At 35.3% G+C, this 22,206-nt stretch overlaps 1 protein-coding gene across 1 annotated transcript in view; it reads left to right on the forward strand.

Moving 5' to 3' along the window:
- LOC133653331 (probable phospholipid-transporting ATPase IIA) overlaps positions 1 to 17,390 on the forward strand; it is a 130,372-nt gene extending 112,982 nt beyond the window's left edge. Inside the window, exons 24-28 of the mRNA XM_062052499.1 lie at positions 5,994 to 6,058; positions 8,140 to 8,248; positions 8,310 to 8,367; positions 8,439 to 8,642; positions 16,692 to 17,390. Coding sequence (XP_061908483.1) covers positions 5,994 to 6,058; positions 8,140 to 8,248; positions 8,310 to 8,367; positions 8,439 to 8,642; positions 16,692 to 16,828 — 573 coding nt within the window. The 3' untranslated portion in view covers positions 16,829 to 17,390. The remainder of the gene's footprint in view (positions 1 to 5,993; positions 6,059 to 8,139; positions 8,249 to 8,309; positions 8,368 to 8,438; positions 8,643 to 16,691) is intronic.
- The last annotated feature ends 4,816 nt before the right edge of the window (positions 17,391 to 22,206 follow it).

Raw genomic sequence — 22,206 nt, forward strand, 5'->3', positions numbered from 1 at the left:
AGCATGTAAACAAACAGCTTGGGCCTTAAGAGGTTAACTTAGAATTTAATGGCAGCAACACATTGCAAAAAAGTTGTCACAGGAGCATTTTTACCACTGTGTTACATGGCCTTTCCTTTTAACAACACTCAGTAAACGTTTGGGAACCGAAGAGACACATTTTTGAAGCTTTTCAGGTGGAATTATTTCCTATTCTTGCTTAAGTTGTTCAACGGTCCGGGGGTCTCCGTTGTGGTATTTTAGGCTTCATAATGCACCACACATTTTCAATGGGAGACAGGTCTGGACTACAGGCAGGCCAGTCTAGTACCCGCACTCTTTTACTGCGAAGCCACACTGTTGTAACACGTGGCTTGGCATTGTCTTGCTGAAATAAGCAGGGGCGTCCATGAAAAAGACGTCGCTTGGATGGCAACATATGTTGCTCCAAAACCTGTATGTACCTTTCAGCATTAATGGCGCCTTCACAGATGTGTAAGTTACCCATGTCTTAGGCACTAATACACCCCCATACCATCACACATGCTGCCTTTTACACTTTGCGCCTAGAACAGTCCAGATGGTTATTTTCCTCTTTGGTCCATAGTTTCCAAAAACAATTTGAAATGTGGACTCGTCAGACCACAGAACACTTTTCCACTTTGCATCAGTCCATCTTAGATGAGCTCGGGCCCCGCGAAGCCGGCGGCATTTCTGGGTGTTGTTGATAAATGGCTTTGGCTTTGCATAGTAGAGTTTTAACTTGCACTTACAGATGTAGCGACCAACTGTAGTTACTTGCAGTGGTTTTCTGAAGTGTTCCTGAGCCCATGTGGCGATATCCTTCACACACTGATGTCGCTTTTTGATGCAGTACCACCTGAGGGATCGAAGGTCCGTAATATCACGGCTTACGTGCAGTGATTTCTCCAGATTCTTTGAACCTTTTGATGATATTACGGAGCGTAGATGGTGAATCCCTAAATTCCTTGCAATAGCTGGTTGAGAAATGTTGTTCTTAAACAATTTGCTCAGGCATTTGTTGACAAAGTGGTGACCCTCGCCCCGTCCTTGTTTGTGAATGACTGGGTATACTTTTTATACCCAATCATGGCACCCACCTGTTCCCAATCAGCCTGTTCACCTGTGGGATGTTCCAAATAAGTGTTTGATGAGCATTCCTCAACTTTGTCAGTCTTTTTTGCCACTTGTGCCAGCTTTTTTGAAACATGTTGCAGGCACCAAACTCCAAATGAGCTAATATTTGCAAGGAAATAACAAAGTTTACCAGTTCGAACGTTAAATATCTTGTCTTTGCAGTCTATTCAATTGAATATAAGTTGAAAAGGATTTGCAAATCATTGTATTCTCTTTTTATTTACCATTTACACAACGTGACAACTTCACTGGTTTTGGGTTTTGTACATATACATCATTGTTTCCTAACCATAGGGTCCATTAGGGGGGCCACCTAAAAAGATGTGTTTCTCAGCTGTGGTCCGTTTGGGCCGTAATATATGTTTCTACCACTTGTGGCAGTGTGCCAACATCAAATTAAAAGAAGAAGGCTTGAGCTAAAGTTTAAGTCTTAAATAAAAGTTAAAGCACAAAAATTTTGACCAAAGTGGTGAAGCTGTATTTTCTTTTTTTGACAATCTAGTTTATTTATTTTAGCACAACATAATTGTATGTACCGCTTGTCCCTTTGGATGGATGGATGGATAATTGTATGTAAATTTATTTTTTCATCAGTTACTAGTATTTATTTAAAGACTTATTTTATTTATTTATAGACTTATTTTTCCAATTAGGTGTATGTGTTAAATAAATATTCATCTTTGTGATTAAAACATGCTTTCATATCATTTGACAAGGTGGTAAACTTTAGGAAGGTTAGATATAATTATTGAATACGATTAAAATCAAGAGTAAGATTAATAATTTAATTGAAAAGTATGGCCCTGAAGTCAAAAAGGTTAAGAACCCCTCATATGAAATTAATATTTAACGTCACTTTTAGCTTGTTAGTGAAGACTGCCATATGCAAAAAGACTAAATACTTTGCTACAAATTCTTGAAATAAATTGTGTTTTTCACCTTTTTAATCAAAGTGCTGGCACTCGCAACTTTCTTTGGTCCCATGCTGGGTTATTTTGCTTTGCCGAAAAGTGGCCTTTTAAATTATTATTATTATTTTTTTTAATATTGTCTCACTGGACATTTGAGTCGATACCGTATTGAAAGGATCTCAGGGCCTGTTTACGTAGTATCGTACTTGACAGTGAAAAGAGGGGAAAAAAAACTGCAGTCGAAATTCAAATGCCTTAAATTGTGCAATTCATACAATGCACTTTAAAGCGTTTTCCACTCTTGGAGTATATAATGTGCATCAGATTTGGATGATTTCGGGTTACACATATGCAGGGGGGCGGGGGTCATGAGTCAGAGCGCCCCCTACGCTACCACCGCTACCATAACCCCGTCCATGACTCAGCGTCTCAAGCGGGGGGAGGTGCTCACCTCTCCCGCCAAGTCTGGACGACCACAACCACAGCCTGACAGCTCAATAATGCTGCACCAGTCATGCCAACGTCACACGCTCAACTTAGTCCCGGGCGCTGTAAAATACCAGAAGATCACAAAAGGGTCACCTGTTCTCTCGTATTGTACTTCATTACTTAAAGGGGAACAGCACTTTTTTTTTTTTAAAGTTAGCTTATCGTTCACAATCTTTATGAAAGACATGACGACTGATGTCATTTTTTTAATTGCATACTAGGGTTGTCCCCATACCAAAATTTTGGTACCAGTACCAAAATGTATTTCGATACTTTTGATACTTTTCTAAATAAAGGGCACCACAAAAAATGGCATTATTTGCTTTATTTGAACAAAAAATCTTAGGGTACATGAAACATATGTTTATTATTGTAATTTAGTCCTTAAATAAAATAGTGAACATACTAGAGCAGTGGTTCTCAACCTTTTTTCAGTGATGTACCCCCTGTGAACATTTTTTTAATTCAAGTACCCCCTAATCAGAGCAAAGTATTTTTGGTTGAAAAAAAGAGATAAAGAAGTAAAATACAGCACTATGTCATCAGTTTCTGATTTATTAAATTGTATAACAGTGCAAAATATTGCTCATTTGTTGTGGTCTTTCCTAAACTATTTGGAAAAAAAGATATAAAAATAACTAAAAACTTGTTGAAAAATAAACAAGTGATTCAATTATAAATTAAAGCTGCAAGCAGCGTTGGTCGGGCCCGCATATTTGGCAGGTGCTAGTCCTAAGTGTCCAAAAACTTTTGTCTACTGTTAGTCCTAAGTGTCCCAATACTTTTGTTGACATCAGCGCAGTGGTACAGTGGTTATATTAAGGCTCGTAAAAACACAGCATTATCAGCGCAGCGGTTCTTTGAAGGCTCGTAAAATGAAAACCGTAGCACTTATCCAAACTCTTTGAGTATCCGTCAATCAGAAGGGTTCAATCTCTCTCCTGTAGTAGTTTGAAGCCGAAACGACAAACGCGCTCAGAGGAGATAATGTTTGATGTTTGGTGACCGGTTTTAACAAAAATTTAGTTTTGAAGGAGGGATTGCAAACTTCCTGTTGATTTTTGCTGAAGGGTGTCAATCTATGAAATGTCGGTCTAAGTGAGACCTACATAGAGGTTTTTGTTTCATGTCTCTAAGATGTTCCTACCGGAAGTTACAAGCAGTTTTGTCTGTGTTTTCCTCTGAGGAGCAGTTTTGTCTCTGTTTTATTCAAAAATTGCGCTAGAGCGCAATTTTGAGTTTTGGGGTTCGTTTTTTTTTTATTAGATCGCAATTTTTACCAGTCCTGATGTGTGTGAAAAGTTTGGTGAGTTTTAAAGTATTTTAAGGGGGTCAAATTACAGCTCAAAGAGACAAAAATGAGTGTTTTTAGTACATTTTTGTCTTGAAGGGGAAATTGCCAACTTCCTGTTGGTTTTTGCCCGAGAATGTTAAATTATGAAATGTAGGTCTAAGTCAGACCTACATAGAGTTTTTGTTTCATGTCTCTACGACCTTCCTAGTGGGAGTTACAGGCAGTTTGTTTCTGTTTTTTCCTAGGGGAGCGCTAGAGCGCAATTTTGATTTTTGGGGTTTGGTTTTTTTATTAGATGGCAATTTTCGCAGGTCCTGATGTGTGTGTCAAATTTGGTGAGTTTTGAAGCATGTTAAGTGGGTCAAATTAGAGTTTTTTGTGGCGGCTGAATAATAATAATAAATAATAATAAAACCTTACAATTTCAATAGTGTCCTTTCGTCCCATTGCAAAAGGACTCCCTTTTGGTCCTGTGCGGACCCTAATAAAGATTTCTACACATACAAGTAATCATCAAATTAAAGTGCCCTCTTTGGGGATTGTAATAGAGATCCATCTGGATTCATGAACTTCATTCTAAACATTTCTTCACAAAAAAAGAAATATTTAACATCAATATTTATGGAACATGTCCACAAAAAATCTAGCTGTCAACACTGAATATTGCATTGTTGCATTTCTTTTCACAGTTCTTTTTGACAGATATTTTTTAAAAAAATCTCACGTACCCCTTGGCATACCTTCAAGTACCCCCAGGGGTACGCGTACCCCCATTTGAGAACCACTGTACTAGACAACTTGTCTTTTAGTAGTAAGTAAACAAACAAAGACTCCTAATTAGTCTGCTGACGTATGCGGTAACATATTGTGTCATTTATACACCTATTATTTTGTCAACATTATAAAGGACAAACTGTAAAAAATGATTATTAATCCACTTGTTCATTTACTGTTAATATCTGCTTATTTTCTGTTTCAACATGTTCTATCTACACTTCTGTTAAAATGTAATAATCACTTATTCTTCTCTTCTTTGATACTTTACATTAGTTTTGGATGATACCACACATTTAGATATCGATCTGATACCAAGTAGTTACAGGATCATACATTGGTCATAATTTAAGTACTCATGTATGTACTGAGTTTATAAACATAATATACATTTAAAAAAAACATTTTGTGACGATAAAAAATATCGATGTAATGATAGTAGTATCGACTAGATACGCTCTTGTACTTGGTATCATTACAGTGGATGTCAGGTGTAGAGCCACCGTTTGTTTACATTGTGACGGCGGTGAGCTATTGTATCCTCCTACGGTGTGTAGTGAAGCATATTTAGCTATTCCTCATCCTGCAGTGATAATGATACTTGTAAGAAACTCACTTTATTTGTCGCCATGGAGGCGAGGATTAGTGACTTAGAAGTAGCTAAAACACTGCGGATGGACGTTAGCCACTAGCTAGCTAGCCATGTCTTAAAGCACCTCTTCCTGAGGGTGTTTCAGTGTTATAACTTCACTTTTATCTTTACTTTTTAGGCCAAAATGCATCCATTCTCCCTTTTCTGTCTACACACTGTGTCTGCTTGTAAGTACTGTGTGTGTGTGCGCTGCCGAACATGCTCCTCTGCTTGTAAAACCAGCAATGTCACGACGTGACGGCGCGGCGTTATGCCCGTTAAAAAAAAAATCAATTAAAAAAAATTGTGAACCGGTACTTTTCAGAGTATAGTACCGTTTTTGATTCATTAGTACCGCGATACTATACTAGTACTGGTATACCGTACAACCCTAGTGCATTCTAACTCGTAAGTAAAAGTCAGCTTACATTGCAGTCAATGGGAGGTCCTCTTTTCCGCCCATAAAACGTAACAAAAAAACATCCAAAAAGCGCCAACAATACTCCATTTACATTTGGTGATTAGAATATTAACCAAGTATTAGTGATATTGTTATTATGAGCGCTTACGCAGACAAACTATTTATAGCGGCGTGTGCCAATGTTGACATGATCGACTGATCAGCCGCTTCCTGGTTTCCTTGCTCGTCAAACTTTATTGTAGACCATAAAGCAGGCCTCTCACCGGCATAGTAGAAGGCTGAGGAGGTATTCCAACAAGTAGGGCTGCAACTAACGATCATTTTCTCTCCCTCCAGGCCGTCTTCTCGTCTGTCTTCTACTTTGCTTCAGTGCCGCTTTACCAAGGATTCCTCATCATCGGGTGAGAACACATGTTTCTACTGCTCTCTTTTAAAGATCACATTTTTAAATATATGTCAACCATTTTTAAATACATACACGGTAGTGTATTAGGCCTTGATGCTGACATTTAGGCAGTTTGGAAGTCATTTCTGGTAACACAGGATTTGGTGTAAGTGTAGCTTTAAGGCTAGCGAGTTGTGTTTTTCTCAGAGAAGCACTATTGTGTACTTGAGCCACTTTTGACTGGGCACCTGTCCAAAGTAACAAATGTCACATGTCACATACAACTGTGTAACATTAAAGAGTGGGAAAACATCAGCAACTCTAGCATCGCTATGTGAGCTACATGCTAACATTACATTTTAACATCATGCTAGGTTAGCAACACTAGTATAGCTATGTGAGCTACATGCTAATAGTACATTTTAACATCATGCTAGGTTAGCAACACTAGCATAGCTATGTGAGCTACATGCTAACATTACATTTTAACATCATGCTAGGTTAGCAATACTACTATAGCTATGTGAGCTACATGCTAACATTACATTTTAACATCATGCTAGGTTGGCAACACTATCATAGCTATGTGAGCAACATGCTAACATTACATTTTAAAATCATGCTAGGTTAGCAACACTAGCATAGCTATGTGAGCAACATGCTAACATTACATTTTAAAATCATGCTAGATTGGCAACACTAGCATAACTATGTGAGCAACATGCTAACATTACATTTTAACATCATGCTAGGTTAGCAACACTACTATAGCTATGTAAGCTACATGCTAACATTACATTTTAACATCATGCTAAGTTAGCAACACTACTATAGCTATGTGAGCTACATGCTAACATTACATTTTAACACCATGCTAGGTTAGCAACACTACTATAGCTATGTAAGCTACATGTTAACATTACATTTTAACATCATGCTAGGTTAGCAACACTAGCATAGCTATGTGAGCAACATGCTAACGCTGTGTAATAGACTGTATTTATGTTATTCACATGTAAATAATGCTGTATAATAGACTGTATTTATGTTATTCACACATGAATAATGCTCTATAATAGACTGTATTTATATTATTCACATGTGAATAATGCTGTATAATAGACTGTACTTATGTTATTCACACGTGAATAATGCTGTATAATAGACTGTATTTATATTATTCACATGTGAATAATGCTGTATAATAGACTGTATTTATGTTATTCACATGTGAATAATGCTGTATAATAGACTGTATTTATGTTATTCACACGTGAATAATGCTGTATAATAGACTGTATTTATGTTATTCACACGTGAATAATGCTGTGTAATACACTGTATTTATATTATTCACATGTGAATAATGCTGTATAATACTGTATTTATATTATTCACATGTGAATAATGCTGTATAATAGACTGTATTTATATTATTCACATGTGAATAATGCTGTACAATAGACTGTATTTATATTATTCACATGTGAATAATGCTGTATAATAGACTGTATTTATATTATTCACACGTGAATAATGCTGTATAATAGACTGTATTTATATTATTCACATGTGAATAATGCTGTATAATAGACTGTATTTGTATTTTTCACATGTGAATAATGCTGTATAATAGACTGTATTTATGTTATTCACATGTGAATAATGCTGTATAATAGACTGTATTTATGTTATTCACATGTAAAAAAATACCTAAGTGTTTATTGTCTATTGTGAGTGAACTGTGGTGCTGAATTTCCCCCAGGGATAAATAAAGTACTTTCAATTCTATCTATTCTATTCTATTCTATTCTAATAACAAGTGCACTTTTCTTGATAGAAAACATTACATTTTAAAATCATGCTAGGTTAGCAATACTAACATAGCTATGTGAGCTACATGCTAGCATTACATATTAACATCATTCTAAGTTAGCAACACAAGTATAGCTAAAAATAAGTGTCTAAAAAGTGGAGCAAACAAGTGATTTTGATGGTAGATGTATATAGTTTTTCCTGGCTCCTTGGACATGAGACAGGTAGAGAGAAGGTCATCATTCCAAAAGTCACTGTTGTGTAACAGCAGACCTGTTTCAGCTACTCCTCCGTCTACACCATGTTCCCCGTCTTCTCCTTGGTGTTGGACAAAGACGTCAAGTCTGAGGTGGCCATGTTGTACCCAGAATTATACAAAGACCTGTTGAAGGTATGTCAGTCCCCATCCACTAAACACGCACAAAAACGTAACCTTCTTGTCCCTCCTGCAGGGTAGACCTCTGTCCTTCAAGACATTCCTAATATGGGTCTTGATTAGTATTTATCAAGGTAAGACACACATATCATAGTATCTTTTTTTTAATGTCCTAAATGCGTGGTGGTGCATGCGGTCCCTGCAGGCAGCATCATCATGTACGGGGCGCTGCTCCTCTTCGAGTCCGAGTTCGTCCACATCGTGGCCATCTCCTTCACCTCGCTCATCCTCACCGAACTGCTGATGGTGGCGCTGACCATCCAGACGTGGCACTGGCTCATGATGGTGGCCGAGATGCTCAGCCTGGCGTGCTACGTGGCCTCGCTCGTCTTCCTGCACGACTTCATCGGTGAGACCCTCTTTTACTTGTAGTAGTAATAATAATAATAGATTTTATTTGTAAAAAGCACTTTACATTGAGCAAACAACCTCAAAGTGCTACAGTGTATTAAAAAATTAAAAAAAGATAATTAAAAAAAATAAAAACTAGAACAGCCTAATAGCTATAACTAGCACGCATATATCTAAAAAAAAGGCTTTTTTAAAAAGAAGGGTTTTTAAGCCTTTTTTAAAAGCATCCACAGTCTGTGGTGCCCTCAGGTGGTCAGGGAGAGCGTTCCACAGACTGGGAGACTGTAGTAATAATAATTATTATAATAATGAATTTTATTTGTAAAAGCACTTTACATTGAGCAAACAACCTCAAAGTGCTGCAGTTTAGTAAAAAAAATAAAAAGATAATAAAAATAAATTAAAAAAATAAAAACTAGAACAGCCTAATTGCTAGAACTAGCACGCATACATCTAAAAAAAAAGGCTTTTTTAAAAAGAAGGGTTTTTAAGCCTTTTTTAAAAGCATCCACAGTCTGTGGTGCCCTCAGGTGGTCAGGGAGAGCGTTCCACAGACTGGGAGACTGTAGTAATAATAATTATTATAATAATGAATTTTATTTGTAAAAGCACTTTACATTGAGCAAACAACCTCAAAGTGCTGCAGTTTAGTAAAAAAAATAAAAAGATAATAAAAATAAATTAAAAAAATAAAAACTAGAACAGCCTAATTGCTAGAACTAGCACGCATACATCTAAAAAAAAAGGCTTTTTTAAAAAGAAGGGTTTTTAAGCCTTTTTTAAAAGCATCCACAGTCTGTGGTGCCCTCAGGTGGTCAGGGAGAGCGTTCCACAGACTGGGAGACTGTAGTAATAATAATAATAATAATGAATTTTATTTGTAAAAGCACTTTACATTGAGCAAACAACCTCAAAGTGCTACAGTGTATAAAAATTTTAAAAAATAAAAATAGAACAGCCTAATAGCTAGAACTAGCACGCATATATCTAAAAAAAATGTTTTTAAAAAAAAGAAGGGTTTTTAAGCCTTTTTTGAAAAGCGTCCACAGTCTGTGGTGCCCTCAGGCTGTCAGGGAGAGCGTTCCACAGACTGGGAGACTGTAGTAATAATAATAATAATAATAATAAGGAATTTTATTTGTAAAAGCACTTTACATTGAGCAAACAACCTCAAAGTGCTGCAGTGTAGTAAAAAAAAAAAAAAAAGATAATAAAAATAAATTTAAAAAATAAAAACTAGAACAGCCTAATTGCTAGAACTAGCACGCATACGTCTAAAAAAAAAAGGCTTTTTTAAAAAGAAGGGTTTTTAAGCCTTTTTTGAAAAGCATCCACAGTCTGTGGTGCCCTCAGGTGGTCAGGGAGAGTGTTCCACAGACTGGGAGACTGTAGTAATAATAATAATAATAATAATGAATTTTATTTGTAAAAGCACTTTGCATTGAGCAAACAACCTCAAAGTGCTACAGTGTATTTAAAAAAAATTAAAAGATAATACAAATAAATTAAAAAAAACAAACTAGAACAGGCTTATAGCTAGAATTAGCACGCAAATATCTAAAAAGAAGGGTTTTTAAGCCTTTTTTTAAAAAGCGTACACAGTCTGTGGTGCCCTCAAGTGGTCAGGGAGAGCGTTCCACAGACTGGGAGACTGTAGTAATAATAATAATAATAATAATGAATTTTATTTGTAAAAAGCACTTTGCATTGAGCAACAACCTCAAAGTGCTACAGTGTATTAAAAAAAAACAAAAAAACTAGAACAGCCTAATAGCTAGAACTAGCAGGCTTTTTTTTTTAAAGAAGAAGGGGTTTTAAGCCTTTTTTTGAAAATCATCCACAGTCTGTGGTGCCCTCAGGTGGTCAGGGAGAGCGTTCCACAGACTGGGAGCGGTAGTAATACACTTCTCGTGGTCGTACTTTATAGTATTCGCTGTACAGCTTGTGTCACTGCATACGAGCACTCGTGCAGCCCCACATTACAACGTCGCTTCCACTACCAAGCGAGCAGATCTTTGGAATATCTCAGAACATGTTGGGAAATCATGTTCACTGCAAAACGTCAGTGTTCAAAATGAAGAAAAAAAATAAAAATTGGGGGTATTTTACTTGAACTAAGGAAAATGATCTGCCAATAGAACAAGAAAATTTGGCTTGTCAAAACTTTCCAAAACAAGTAAAATTAGCTAACCTCAATGAACCCAAAAATATCTTAAAATAAGTATATTCTCACTAATGTACTGTAAATGTATAACATATTTATATTATTCACATGTTAATAATGCTGTATAATAGACTGTATTTTTGTTATTCACATGTGAATAATGCTGTATAATTGACTGTATTTATATTATTCACATGTGAATAATGCAGTATAATAGACTGTATTTATGTTATTCACATGTGAATAATGCCGTATAATAGACTGTATTTATATTATTCACATGTGAATAATTCTGTATAATAGACTGTATTTATGTTATTCACATGTGAATAATGCTGTATAATAGACTGTATTTATATTATTCACATGTGAATAATGCTGTATAATAGACTGTATTGATATTTTTCACATGTAAATAATGCTGTATAATAGACTGTATTGATATTTTTCACATGTGAATAATGCTGTATAATAGACTGTATTTATGTTATTCACATGTGAATAATGCTGTATAATAGACTGTATTTATGTTATTCACATGTGAATAATGCTGTATAATAGACTGTATTTATATTATTCACATGTAAAAAATACCTAAGTGTTTATTGTCTATTGTGAGCGAACTGTGGTGCTGAATTTCCCCCAGGGATCAATAAAGTACTTTCTATTGTATCTATTCTAGTCTATTCTAATAACAAAAAAAAAGAGACCTTTTTTCTCAACATGTTGAAAAATGTTCTTAAATTAAGTCAATGCCAGCCAGTGCCATTATCTTGACATAATGATATGCGCCCGGCATTACATTTCTGGAAACCAGCAAACTTACACCAATAAGTACTTTATTTTTCTTAATGGAAAGGCAACAAGGGGGTCTACTAGCCGCTCAGGCTAATCATATTGTCTAAAAATGCATTTTCCCATCGATAACATGACATCATCGCGCCAAGTGCGTGCTCTTTCAGTCAATTAGTGTGCGAGGAATATATATATATATATATATATGTATATATATATATATATATATATATATATATATATATATATATATATATAGTTTCAGCTATATATATATATAGTTTCTCTTTTAAGCATAGGTTGCATCTTTTATTACAACCTATGCTTAAAAGAGAAACTGTTTATTATATACCGCCCAGACCTGTCATCCCTCAACAAGCGCAGCAAAATTGTATCAGCATGCCGTCACAGAAGGAAACACCTCCTAGGTAACACATGAGCCAGTCACCACGCCCCTACGCCTGTCTGTACCTACCCGTTCTGTGTCCTATATAAACCATGGTATGTGAATGCTTCCATTAAAATCTCCTGACGATTGAGGGAACCCCTCATGAAACAGGCCTGTAGAGATGAAGTAGTTTCCCTCTTTAAACCGCAGCTCCCCTGCGCCGGCAGCACTCGTGCACCATGCTCGGCTGAAGACGAGACATCTTGCGACTCACTTGTGTCGGCAGATGTTTACGCCGTAATTGCTGTGCTATTTCAAGCGCTTAGTACATCTACATAGCTACACAAGCTGTACACTGACTACTCTAAAGTCGTGACGCTGTCACTTTTGCCCGTGCCTGCAAATATGGCCATGGCAGAGTTACGATGGTGGACGTTGTGTGTTACTAAGTGAGTTAGAAACAAACACGTCAATGAGTTGACGCGTGTTGACGTGTGACGCCCACTCAAGCGTTTAGACTTTATTTTGGCTTTTACGTGGGCCGTGCAGCTTCCCACTGGGCTTCCCATCCCCACCACGGCCAGTCATGACTGGCGTGCGGTCACACGGTAGCCTTTTTTGGGACACGCTACCTCCTTTTGGGCACGCTGGAGGAGATGGTAAAGGTTTCTTTCGTCTTCACTCCAGAGGGAGCTTGCCAAGGAGGAGGTTTTTTATTCCCTTTGGGAAAGCCGCAAAGAGAAGTCGTGAAAGTTTAGTGACTGGACAAGTCACATTCTGACTTTTACTGGCACAACAAAGCACTCTTAATGAAGCTAAATGCAACTGCAATCAGATCAAACCGCTCAGCATGGAAAAACTGTAAGGAAATATTTTTAAACACAGATCATTACAAAACTCATTAAAATACAGTAAAACTCCCGCAAGCGTAAGCAAGAAGTATCACACTTTATGACTTTTTTAACTGTTAAAAAAGTAAACATTGTGAATAAAAAAAAAACTGCAACTAAAATACAGTAAAACAAGGAACCTTTAAAGAAGTGGAAAGACCCGACTTCAAGTGTTGTTAACTGTCGTACAAATGTAAAAAAAAAAAAAAGCTAAACGCTATTAATAACAAAACTTTATTCATCTAAAATACAGTAAAACTACTATTAGTAACGTTTAAAGAAGTGAAAAGATTGCTGAAGGAGAACTGATGTCACTCTTTTTTACATTTTAACTGTGTAAAAACACAAAGTAAACATTATGAACTAAAGAAAACTAAATACTTCCAAAATGCAATAAAACTACTCACTCTTTGTGTCCAACAAGTAGCATTTAAAGAAGTGAAAAGATCGCTGAAGGAGAATTGATGTCATACTTCTTGATGTTTTAACTGTGTAAAAACACAAAGTAAACATTGCGAATAAAAAAACCCAACTAAATACAACTAAAATGCAATAAAACTACTATTAGTAATTTTTAAAGAAGTGAAAAGATTGCTGAAGGAGAATTGATGTCACTCTTTTTTACATTTTAACTGTGTAAAAACACAAAGTAAACATTGTGAACAACAAAAACAACTAAATACAACTTAAATGCAATAAAACTACTATTAGTAGCGTTTAAAGAAGTGGGGAAAAATCGCTGAAGGAGAATTGATGTCACTCTTTTTTACATTTTAACTGTGTAAAAACACAAAGTAAACATTGTGAATAAAAAACCAACTAAAATGCAACAAAACTACGATGAGTAACTTTTAAAAAAGTGGGGAAAAAATTGCTGAAGGAGAATTGATGTCATACTTCTTGATATTTTAACTGTGTAAAAACATTGTGAATCGAAACAAAAAAAACTAAATACAACTAAAATGCAATAAACCTACTATTAGTAGCGTTTAAAGAAGTGAAAAGATTGCTGAAGGAGAATTGATGTCATACTTCTTTACATTTTAACTGTGTAAAAACACAAAGTAAACATTGTGAATAAAAAAACCAACTAAAATGCAACAAAACTACTATGAGTAACTTTTAAAAAAGTGGGGGAAAAATTGCTGAAGGAGAATTGATGTCATACTTCTTGATATTTTAACTGTGTAAAAACATTGTGAATCGAAACAAAAAAAGCTAAATACAACTAAAATGCAATAAACCTACTATTAGTAGCGTTTAAAGAAGTGAAAAGATTGCTGAAGGAGAATTGATGTCATACTTCTTTACATTTTAACTGTGTTAAAACACAAAGTAAACATTGTGAACACAAAAACAACTAAATACAACTAAAATGCAATAAAACTACTATTAGTAACGTTTAAAGAAGTGGGAAAAGATCGCTGAAGGACAATTGATGTCACTCTTTTTGACATTTTAACTGTGTAAAAACACAAAGTAAACAATGTGAACAACAAAAACAACTAAATACAACTAAAATGCAATAAAAATACTATTAGTAACGTTTAAAGAAGTGAAAAGATTGCTGAAGGAGAATTGATGTCATACTTCTTTACATTTTAACTGTGTTAAAACACAAAGTAAACATTGTGAACACAAAAACAACTAAATACAACTAAAATGCAATAAAACTACTATTAGTAACGTTTAAAGAAGTGGGAAAAGATTGCTGAAGGACAATTAATGTCACTCTTTTTGACATTTTAACTGTGTAAAAACACAAAGTAAACATTGTGAACAACAAAAACAACTAAATACAACTAAAATGCAATAAAACTACAATTAGTAGCGTTTAAAGAAGTGAAAAGATCGCTGAAGGAGAATTGATGTCATACTTCTTGATATTTTAACTGTGTAAAAACATAAAGTAAACATTGTGAACAAAAAAAACAACTAAATAAAACTAAAATGCAATAAAACTACTATTAGTAATGTTTAAAGAAGTGAAAAAATCGCTGAAGGAGAATTGAGCTCATACTTCTTGTCATTTTAACTGTGTAAAAACACAAAGTAAACATTGTGAACTAAAAAAAACTAAATACTTCTAAAATGAACTACTCAGTCTTTATGTTTCCAACAAGTAGTGTTTAAAAAAAGTGAAAATATCGCTGAAGGAAAAGTGATGTCATACTTCTTGATGTTTTAACTGTGTGAAAACACAAAGTAAACATTGTGAATAAAAAAAAACAACTAAAATACAGTAAAACTACTATTAGTAAGGTTTAAAGAAGTGAAAAGATCGCTGAAGGAGAATTGATGTCATACTTTTTGACATTTTAATTGTGTAAAAACACAAAGTAAACATTGTGAACAACAAAAACAACTAAAATACAATAAAACTACTATTAGTAACGTTTAAAGAAGTGGGAAAAGATCACTGAAGGACAATTGATGTCACTCTTTTTTACATTTTAACTGTGTAAAAACACAAAGTAAACATTGTGAACAACTAAATACAACCAAAATGCAATAAAACTACTATTAGTAACGTTTAAAGATGTGGGGAAAAAATCGCTGAAGGAGAATTAATGTCATACTTCTTTACATTTTAACTGTGTAAAAACACAAAGTAAACATTGTGAACAACAAAAACAACTAAATACTACTAAAATGCAATAAAACTACTATTAGTATCGTTTAAAGAAGTGAAAAGATTGCTGAAGGAGAATTGATGTCACTCTTTTTTACATTTTAACTGTGTAAAAACACAAAGTAAACATTGTGAACAACAAAAACAACTAAATACAACTAAAATGCAATAAAACTACTATTAGTAGCGTTTAAAGAAGTGAAAAGATCGCTGAAGGAGAATTGATGTCATACTTCTTGATATTTTAACTGTGTAAAAACATAAAGTAAACATTGTGAACAAAAAAAACAACTAAATAAAACTAAAATGCAATAAAACTACTATTAGTAATGTTTAAAGAAGTGAAAAGATCGCTGAAGGAGAATTGATGTCACTCTTTTTTACATTTTAACTGTGTAAAAACACAAAGTAAACATTGTGAACAACTAAATACAACTAAAATGCAATAAAACTACTATTAGTAGCGTTTAAAGAAGTGAAAAGATCGCTGAAGGAGAATTGATGTCATACTTCTTGATATTTTAACTGTGTAAAAACATAAAGTAAACATTGTGAACACAAAAAACAACTAAATACTACTAAAATGCAATAAAACTACTATTAGTAACGTTTAAAGAATTGAAAAGATCGCTGAAGGAGAATTGATGTCACTCTTTTTTACATTTTAACTGTGTAAAAACACAAAGTAAACATTGTGAACAACAAAAACAACTAAATACAACTAAAATGCAATAAAACTACTATTAGTAACGTTTAAAAAAAAGTGGGGAAAAATCGCAGAAGGCGAATTGATGTCATACTTCTTGACATTTTAACTGTGTTAAAACACAAAGTAAACATTGTGAACAACTAAAATGCAGTAAAACTACTATTAGTAACGTTTAAAGAAGTGGGGAAAAAATCGCTGAAGGAATGATGTCATACTTCTTGACATTTTAATTGTGTTAAAACACAAAGTAAACATTGTGAACAACAAAAACAAGTAAATACAACTAAAATGCAATAAAACCATGGTAACATACTTCTTCACATTTTAACTGTGCAAGTGAGGAAAAGCCAAAGAAAAAGCAAAACCCGAGGTCTACCGCGCTACACTGATGATGTCACTTTGGAGTCTTGCCTCATTTGGTATTTGTCCGCGTGACCCATGGCCTTGCCTTTTTGTCATCTTTTGTCAGACGTCTACTTCATCACCACGCCGTCGTTCCTGTGGAAGGTGACGTCCATCACGCTGGTCAGCTGCCTGCCGCTCTACATCCTCAAGTACCTGCGCAGGCGCTTCTCCCCGCCTAGCTACTCCAAGCTCACCTCCTAGGGGGCGCCGTTTAGACATTTATATATTGCCTAATCAATAAACAACAGCGCTTGCTAATTGATGAATGCACATAATAACGCAACAAAGGGTCTAACCTTTGACCTTGACCACTGCACTGAGTCACACTCCATTGCTAAAAAGGAGCCTGCTGAATTATACGCTAGTAAAAAAAAAAAAAGCCGGTTTATGCGTCAGGCAACGGGCGTCCTGAGCTAAATGGGTCCTCGCCCCCAGAGGAGTACTCAGTGGGCCCCTCGCCATCTCCTATGTGGTCGTGACCTCAAGCCATAACAAAAAAAAAAAAAAAGGAAAAGGTAATCACGATGTGAATAGAATGTGAATATTGTCAATATGTTTATTCCCTTAATCCTACTAAAATAATCCCCGGTGTTTGACGACTTCTGTGTGGTTATTATAATTAAACTATTTAATATGGATGTGAAAAGCATGATTGTAAATATATTTTTTAACCGTATTAACCTTTTTTTTTATTGTTTGGAAAGCAGAACAAAAAAAGGGATGTTTAATGTTTCAAATATGAATAATAAATGTCACGATTTGTTATGGGGTTTTTTTTGTCTCTTTTTGTTGCTCTAAACCAGGGGTGCCCAAACTTTTTCCCTTTAGGGCCACAGACCACCACAGCTCGGGCCCAGCAAAGCCGGCTGCGTTTCCGGGTGTTGTTGATAAATGGCTTTGTCTTTGCATAGTAGAGTTTTAACTTGCGCTTACGGATGTAGCGATGAACTGTAGTTACGGACAGTGGTTTTCTGAAGTGTTCCTGAGCCCATGTGGTGATATCCTTTACACACCCATGTCGCTTTTTGATGCAGTTAAAGGAAGAGTATATGTGCAAAATTGTGAAACTACTATTTTACTTGGCAAACTTTGCATAAACAAGTGTGTCTTTAAAAAGTGATGATTTTTACATGACATTTTATTTGTATATTTTCGTAGTGTTGCCATTAAGAGCAGGGAAACGTGTAGGGTCCAGTGAGTCCAAAAACGTAATTAAAATGATATATTAAACCAGAGAACCTCTCAACACCAATGAAATATTTTAAAATAAATGTACCACAGCTTTGTTTGTAGTATTTGTTTTTATTCTTACCAACAGACCTCCCACTCTTCCCAATTCTGACCGACAGACCTCCAACTTTTCACGATTCTGACCGACAGACCTCCAACTTTTCTCGATTTTTACGGACAGACCTCCCACTTTTCTCGATTCTTACGGACAGACCTCCCACTCTTCTTGATTCTTACGGACAGACCTCCCACTTTTCTCGATTCTTACGGACAGACCTCCAACTTTTCTCATTTCTTACGGACAGACCTCCCACTCTTCTAGATTCTTACGGACAGACCTCCCACTCTTCTAGAATCTTACGGACAGACCTCCCACTCTTCTTGATTCTTACGGACAGACCTCCCACTCTTCTTGATTCTTACGGACAGACCTCCCACTCTTCTTGATTCTTACCGACAGACCTCCCACTTTTCTTGATTCTTACTGACAGATCTCCCACTCTTCTAGATTCTTACGGACAGACCTCCCACTCTTCTTGATTCTTACGGACAGACCTCCCACTCTTCTTGATTTTTACGAACAGACCTCCAACTTATCTCGATTCTTACGGACAGACCTCCCACTCTTCTCGATTCTTCCAGACAGACCTCCCACTCTTCTTGATTCTTACAGACAGACCTCCCACTCTTCTTGATTCTTACGGACAGACCTCCCACTTTTCTCGATTCTTCCAGACAGACCTCCCACTCTTCTCGATTTTTCCAGACAGACCTCCCACTCTTCTTGATTCTTACGGACAGACCTCCCACTCTTCTCGATTCTTACCGATAGACCTCCCACTTTTCTTGATTCTGACCGACAGACCTCCCACTCTTCTTGATTCTTACGAACAGACCTCCAACTTTTCTCGATTCTTACGGATAGACCTCCCACTCTTCTAGATTCTTACGGACATACCTCCCACTCTTCTTGATTCTTACGGACAGACCTCCCACTCTTCTCGATTCTTCCAGACAGACCTCCCACTCTTCTCGATTCTTCCAGACAGACCTCCCACTCTTCTCGATTCTTCCAGACAGACCTCCCACTCTTCTCGATTCTTACTGAGAGACCTCCCACTCTTCTTGATTCTTACGGACAGACCTCCCACTCTTCTAGATTCTTACCGATAGACCTCCCACTCTTCTTGATTCTGACCGACAGACCTCCCACTCTTCTTGATTCTTACTAACAGACCTCCAACTTTTCTCGATTCTTACGAACAGACCTCCAACTTTTCTCGATTCTTACAGACAGACCTCCCACTCTTCTAGATTTTTACGGACATACCTCCCACTCTTCTTGATTCTTACGGACAGACCTCCCACTCTTCTCGATTCTTCCAGACAGACCTCCCACTCTTCTCGATTCTTCCAGACAGACCTCCCACTCTTCTCGATTCTTCCAGACAGACCTCCCACTCTTCTCGATTCTTACGGACAGACCTCCCACTCTTCTTGATTCTTACGGACAGACCTCCCACTCTTCTTGATTCTTACGGACAGACCTCCCACTCTTCTTGATTCTTACGGACAGACCTCCCACTCTTCTTGATACTTCCAGACAGACCTCCCACTCTTCTCGATTCTAACAGACAGATCTCATACTCATTTTACTCACCGTGGATTTTTTGCAGGGAAGTTTTGTTGAGTGTAAACCTGAAAAAAGGAAGTTGAGTAAAAAGGCGTGTGTGTAATGTAAGTGACATCGCCAACTAGTGGCCTGGCATGCACATAGCATTGTTTACACTTCTTTTGAGAATGTTCATTTGTCCAACTTAAAACAAACAAAAGGTGAAAAAGAAAATGTGGGAACAATAGCGTGATGACGTGTTTCAAAAGCAATTGTCGCGGCACTCCAAGTAGGAATTTGATTTCCTTCCTGCCACAACTTGAGGTCCTCTCAGAACATTTTCCTCCTTTTTTTTTTTTTGCCTTTGTGTTGTTCCAAAGCGAATGAGGTCAGACGTTCCGTCAACATGGAAACGCCATACATCCCTCTGCAAAGAGCTTATGTAACGCCCTTCGGATCGATCCTCACATGTCGGCGAAAAGAATTCCGAGTGCTCTCAGTGGAAAAGTGGCGAACTCGCTCGTCCAGGTTTCCACCTCCATTTCATAACTTTGACACGTTATCTCGCTAAGGAAGCGAGGAGGTATTTGGTTGTCAAAGCAAAAAACTTTTGCAGCTACACAAACTTTTTCTATGAAAACACAAATATATATACGTAGATGTATATACATACATATATGTGTATAGATGTATATATACATATATATGTGTGTAGATGTATATATACATATATATGTGTATAAATATATATATATATATACATATAAATGTGTATAGATGTATATATACATCTATACATACATATATGTGTATAAATATATATATATACATATAAATGTGTATAGATGTATATATACATCTATACATACATATATGTGTATATATATATATATACATCTATACATACATATATGTGTATAGATGTATATATACATATATATGTGTGTAGATGTATATATACATACATATATGTGTGTAGATGTATACATACATATACAGTATATGTGTGTAGATGTATATGTACATACATATATATGTGTATAGATGTATATATACATATATATATGTATAGATGTATGTATATGTATATATATATACATATAAATGTGTATAGATGTATATATACATCTATACATACATATATGTGTATGGATGTATATATACATATATATGTGTGTAGATGTATATATACATACATATATGTGTATTAAAGATTAAAGTACCAATGATTGTCACACACACACTAGATGTGGTGAAATTTGTCCCATCCCCTTGGGGAGCAGTGGGCAGCAGCGGCGCCGCGCCCGGGAATCATTTTGGTGATTTAACCCCCAACTCCAACCCTTTGTTGCTGAGTGCCAAGCAGGGAGGTTATGGGTCCCATTGTTAGATGTATATATACATATACAGTATATGTGTGTAGATGTATATATACATACATATATGTGTATAGATGTGTATATATACATATATATGTGTGTAGATGTATACAGTGGGGCAAAAAAGTATTTAGTCAGCCACCCATTGATTGTCAATGGGTGGCTGACTAAATACTTTTTTGCCCCACTGTATATACATACATATTTGTGTATAGATGTATGTATATATATATTTATATATATATACATCTATATGTGTATAGATGTATATATATATTTATATATATATACATCTATATGTGTATAGATGTATGTATATGTATATATATACATATAAATGTGTATAGATGTATATATTACATCTATACATACATATATGTGTATAAATATACATATATATATATATATATATATATATATATATATATATATATATATATATATATATACATATACATACAACATACATTCGAATTCGAATCGCGATTCTCACGTTGTGCAATTCAGAATCGATTCTCATTTTTAAAAAAACAATTTTTGGGGGGGGATTTAAAAAAATGTTTTTTTGTTTTTTTTAAATTAATCAATCCAACAAAACAATACACAGCAACACCATAACAATGCAATCCAATTCCAAAAGCAAACCCGACCCAGCAACCCTCAGAACTGCAATAAATTGAGAGGAGACACAAACACGACACAGAACAAACCAAAAGTAGTGAAACAAAAATGAATATTATCAACAGTATCAATATTAGTTATAATTTCAACATAGCAGTGATTAAAAATCCCTCATTGACTTTATCATTAGACATTTATACAAATAAAAAAAGAACAATAGTGTCACAGTGGCTTACACTTGCATCACATTTCATAAGCTTGACAACACACTGTGTCCAATATTTTCACAAAGATAAAATAAGTCATATTTTTGGTTCATTTAATAGTTAAAACAAATTTACATTATTGCAATCAGTTGATAAAACATTGTTCTTTACAATTATAAAAGCTTTTTACAATAATCTACTACTCTGCTTGCATGTCAGCAGACTGGGGTAGATCCTGCTGAAATCTATGTATTGAATGAATAGACAATCCTTTTGAATCGGGAAAAAATCGTTTTTCAATCGAGAATCGTGTTGAATTGAAAAAAAAAATCGATTTTGAATCCAATCGTGACCCCAAGAGTCGATATCGAATCGAATCATGGGACACCCAAAGATTCACAGCCCTAATATATATATATATATATATACATATACATATATACATACACATATGTGTATATATATATATATATATATATATATATATATATATATATATATATATATATATATATATATATATATATACAC

The sequence above is a fragment of the Entelurus aequoreus genome, linkage group LG07 (genome assembly GCF_033978785.1).
Source record: "Entelurus aequoreus isolate RoL-2023_Sb linkage group LG07, RoL_Eaeq_v1.1, whole genome shotgun sequence".
Classification (NCBI taxonomy): domain Eukaryota; kingdom Metazoa; phylum Chordata; class Actinopteri; order Syngnathiformes; family Syngnathidae; genus Entelurus; species Entelurus aequoreus.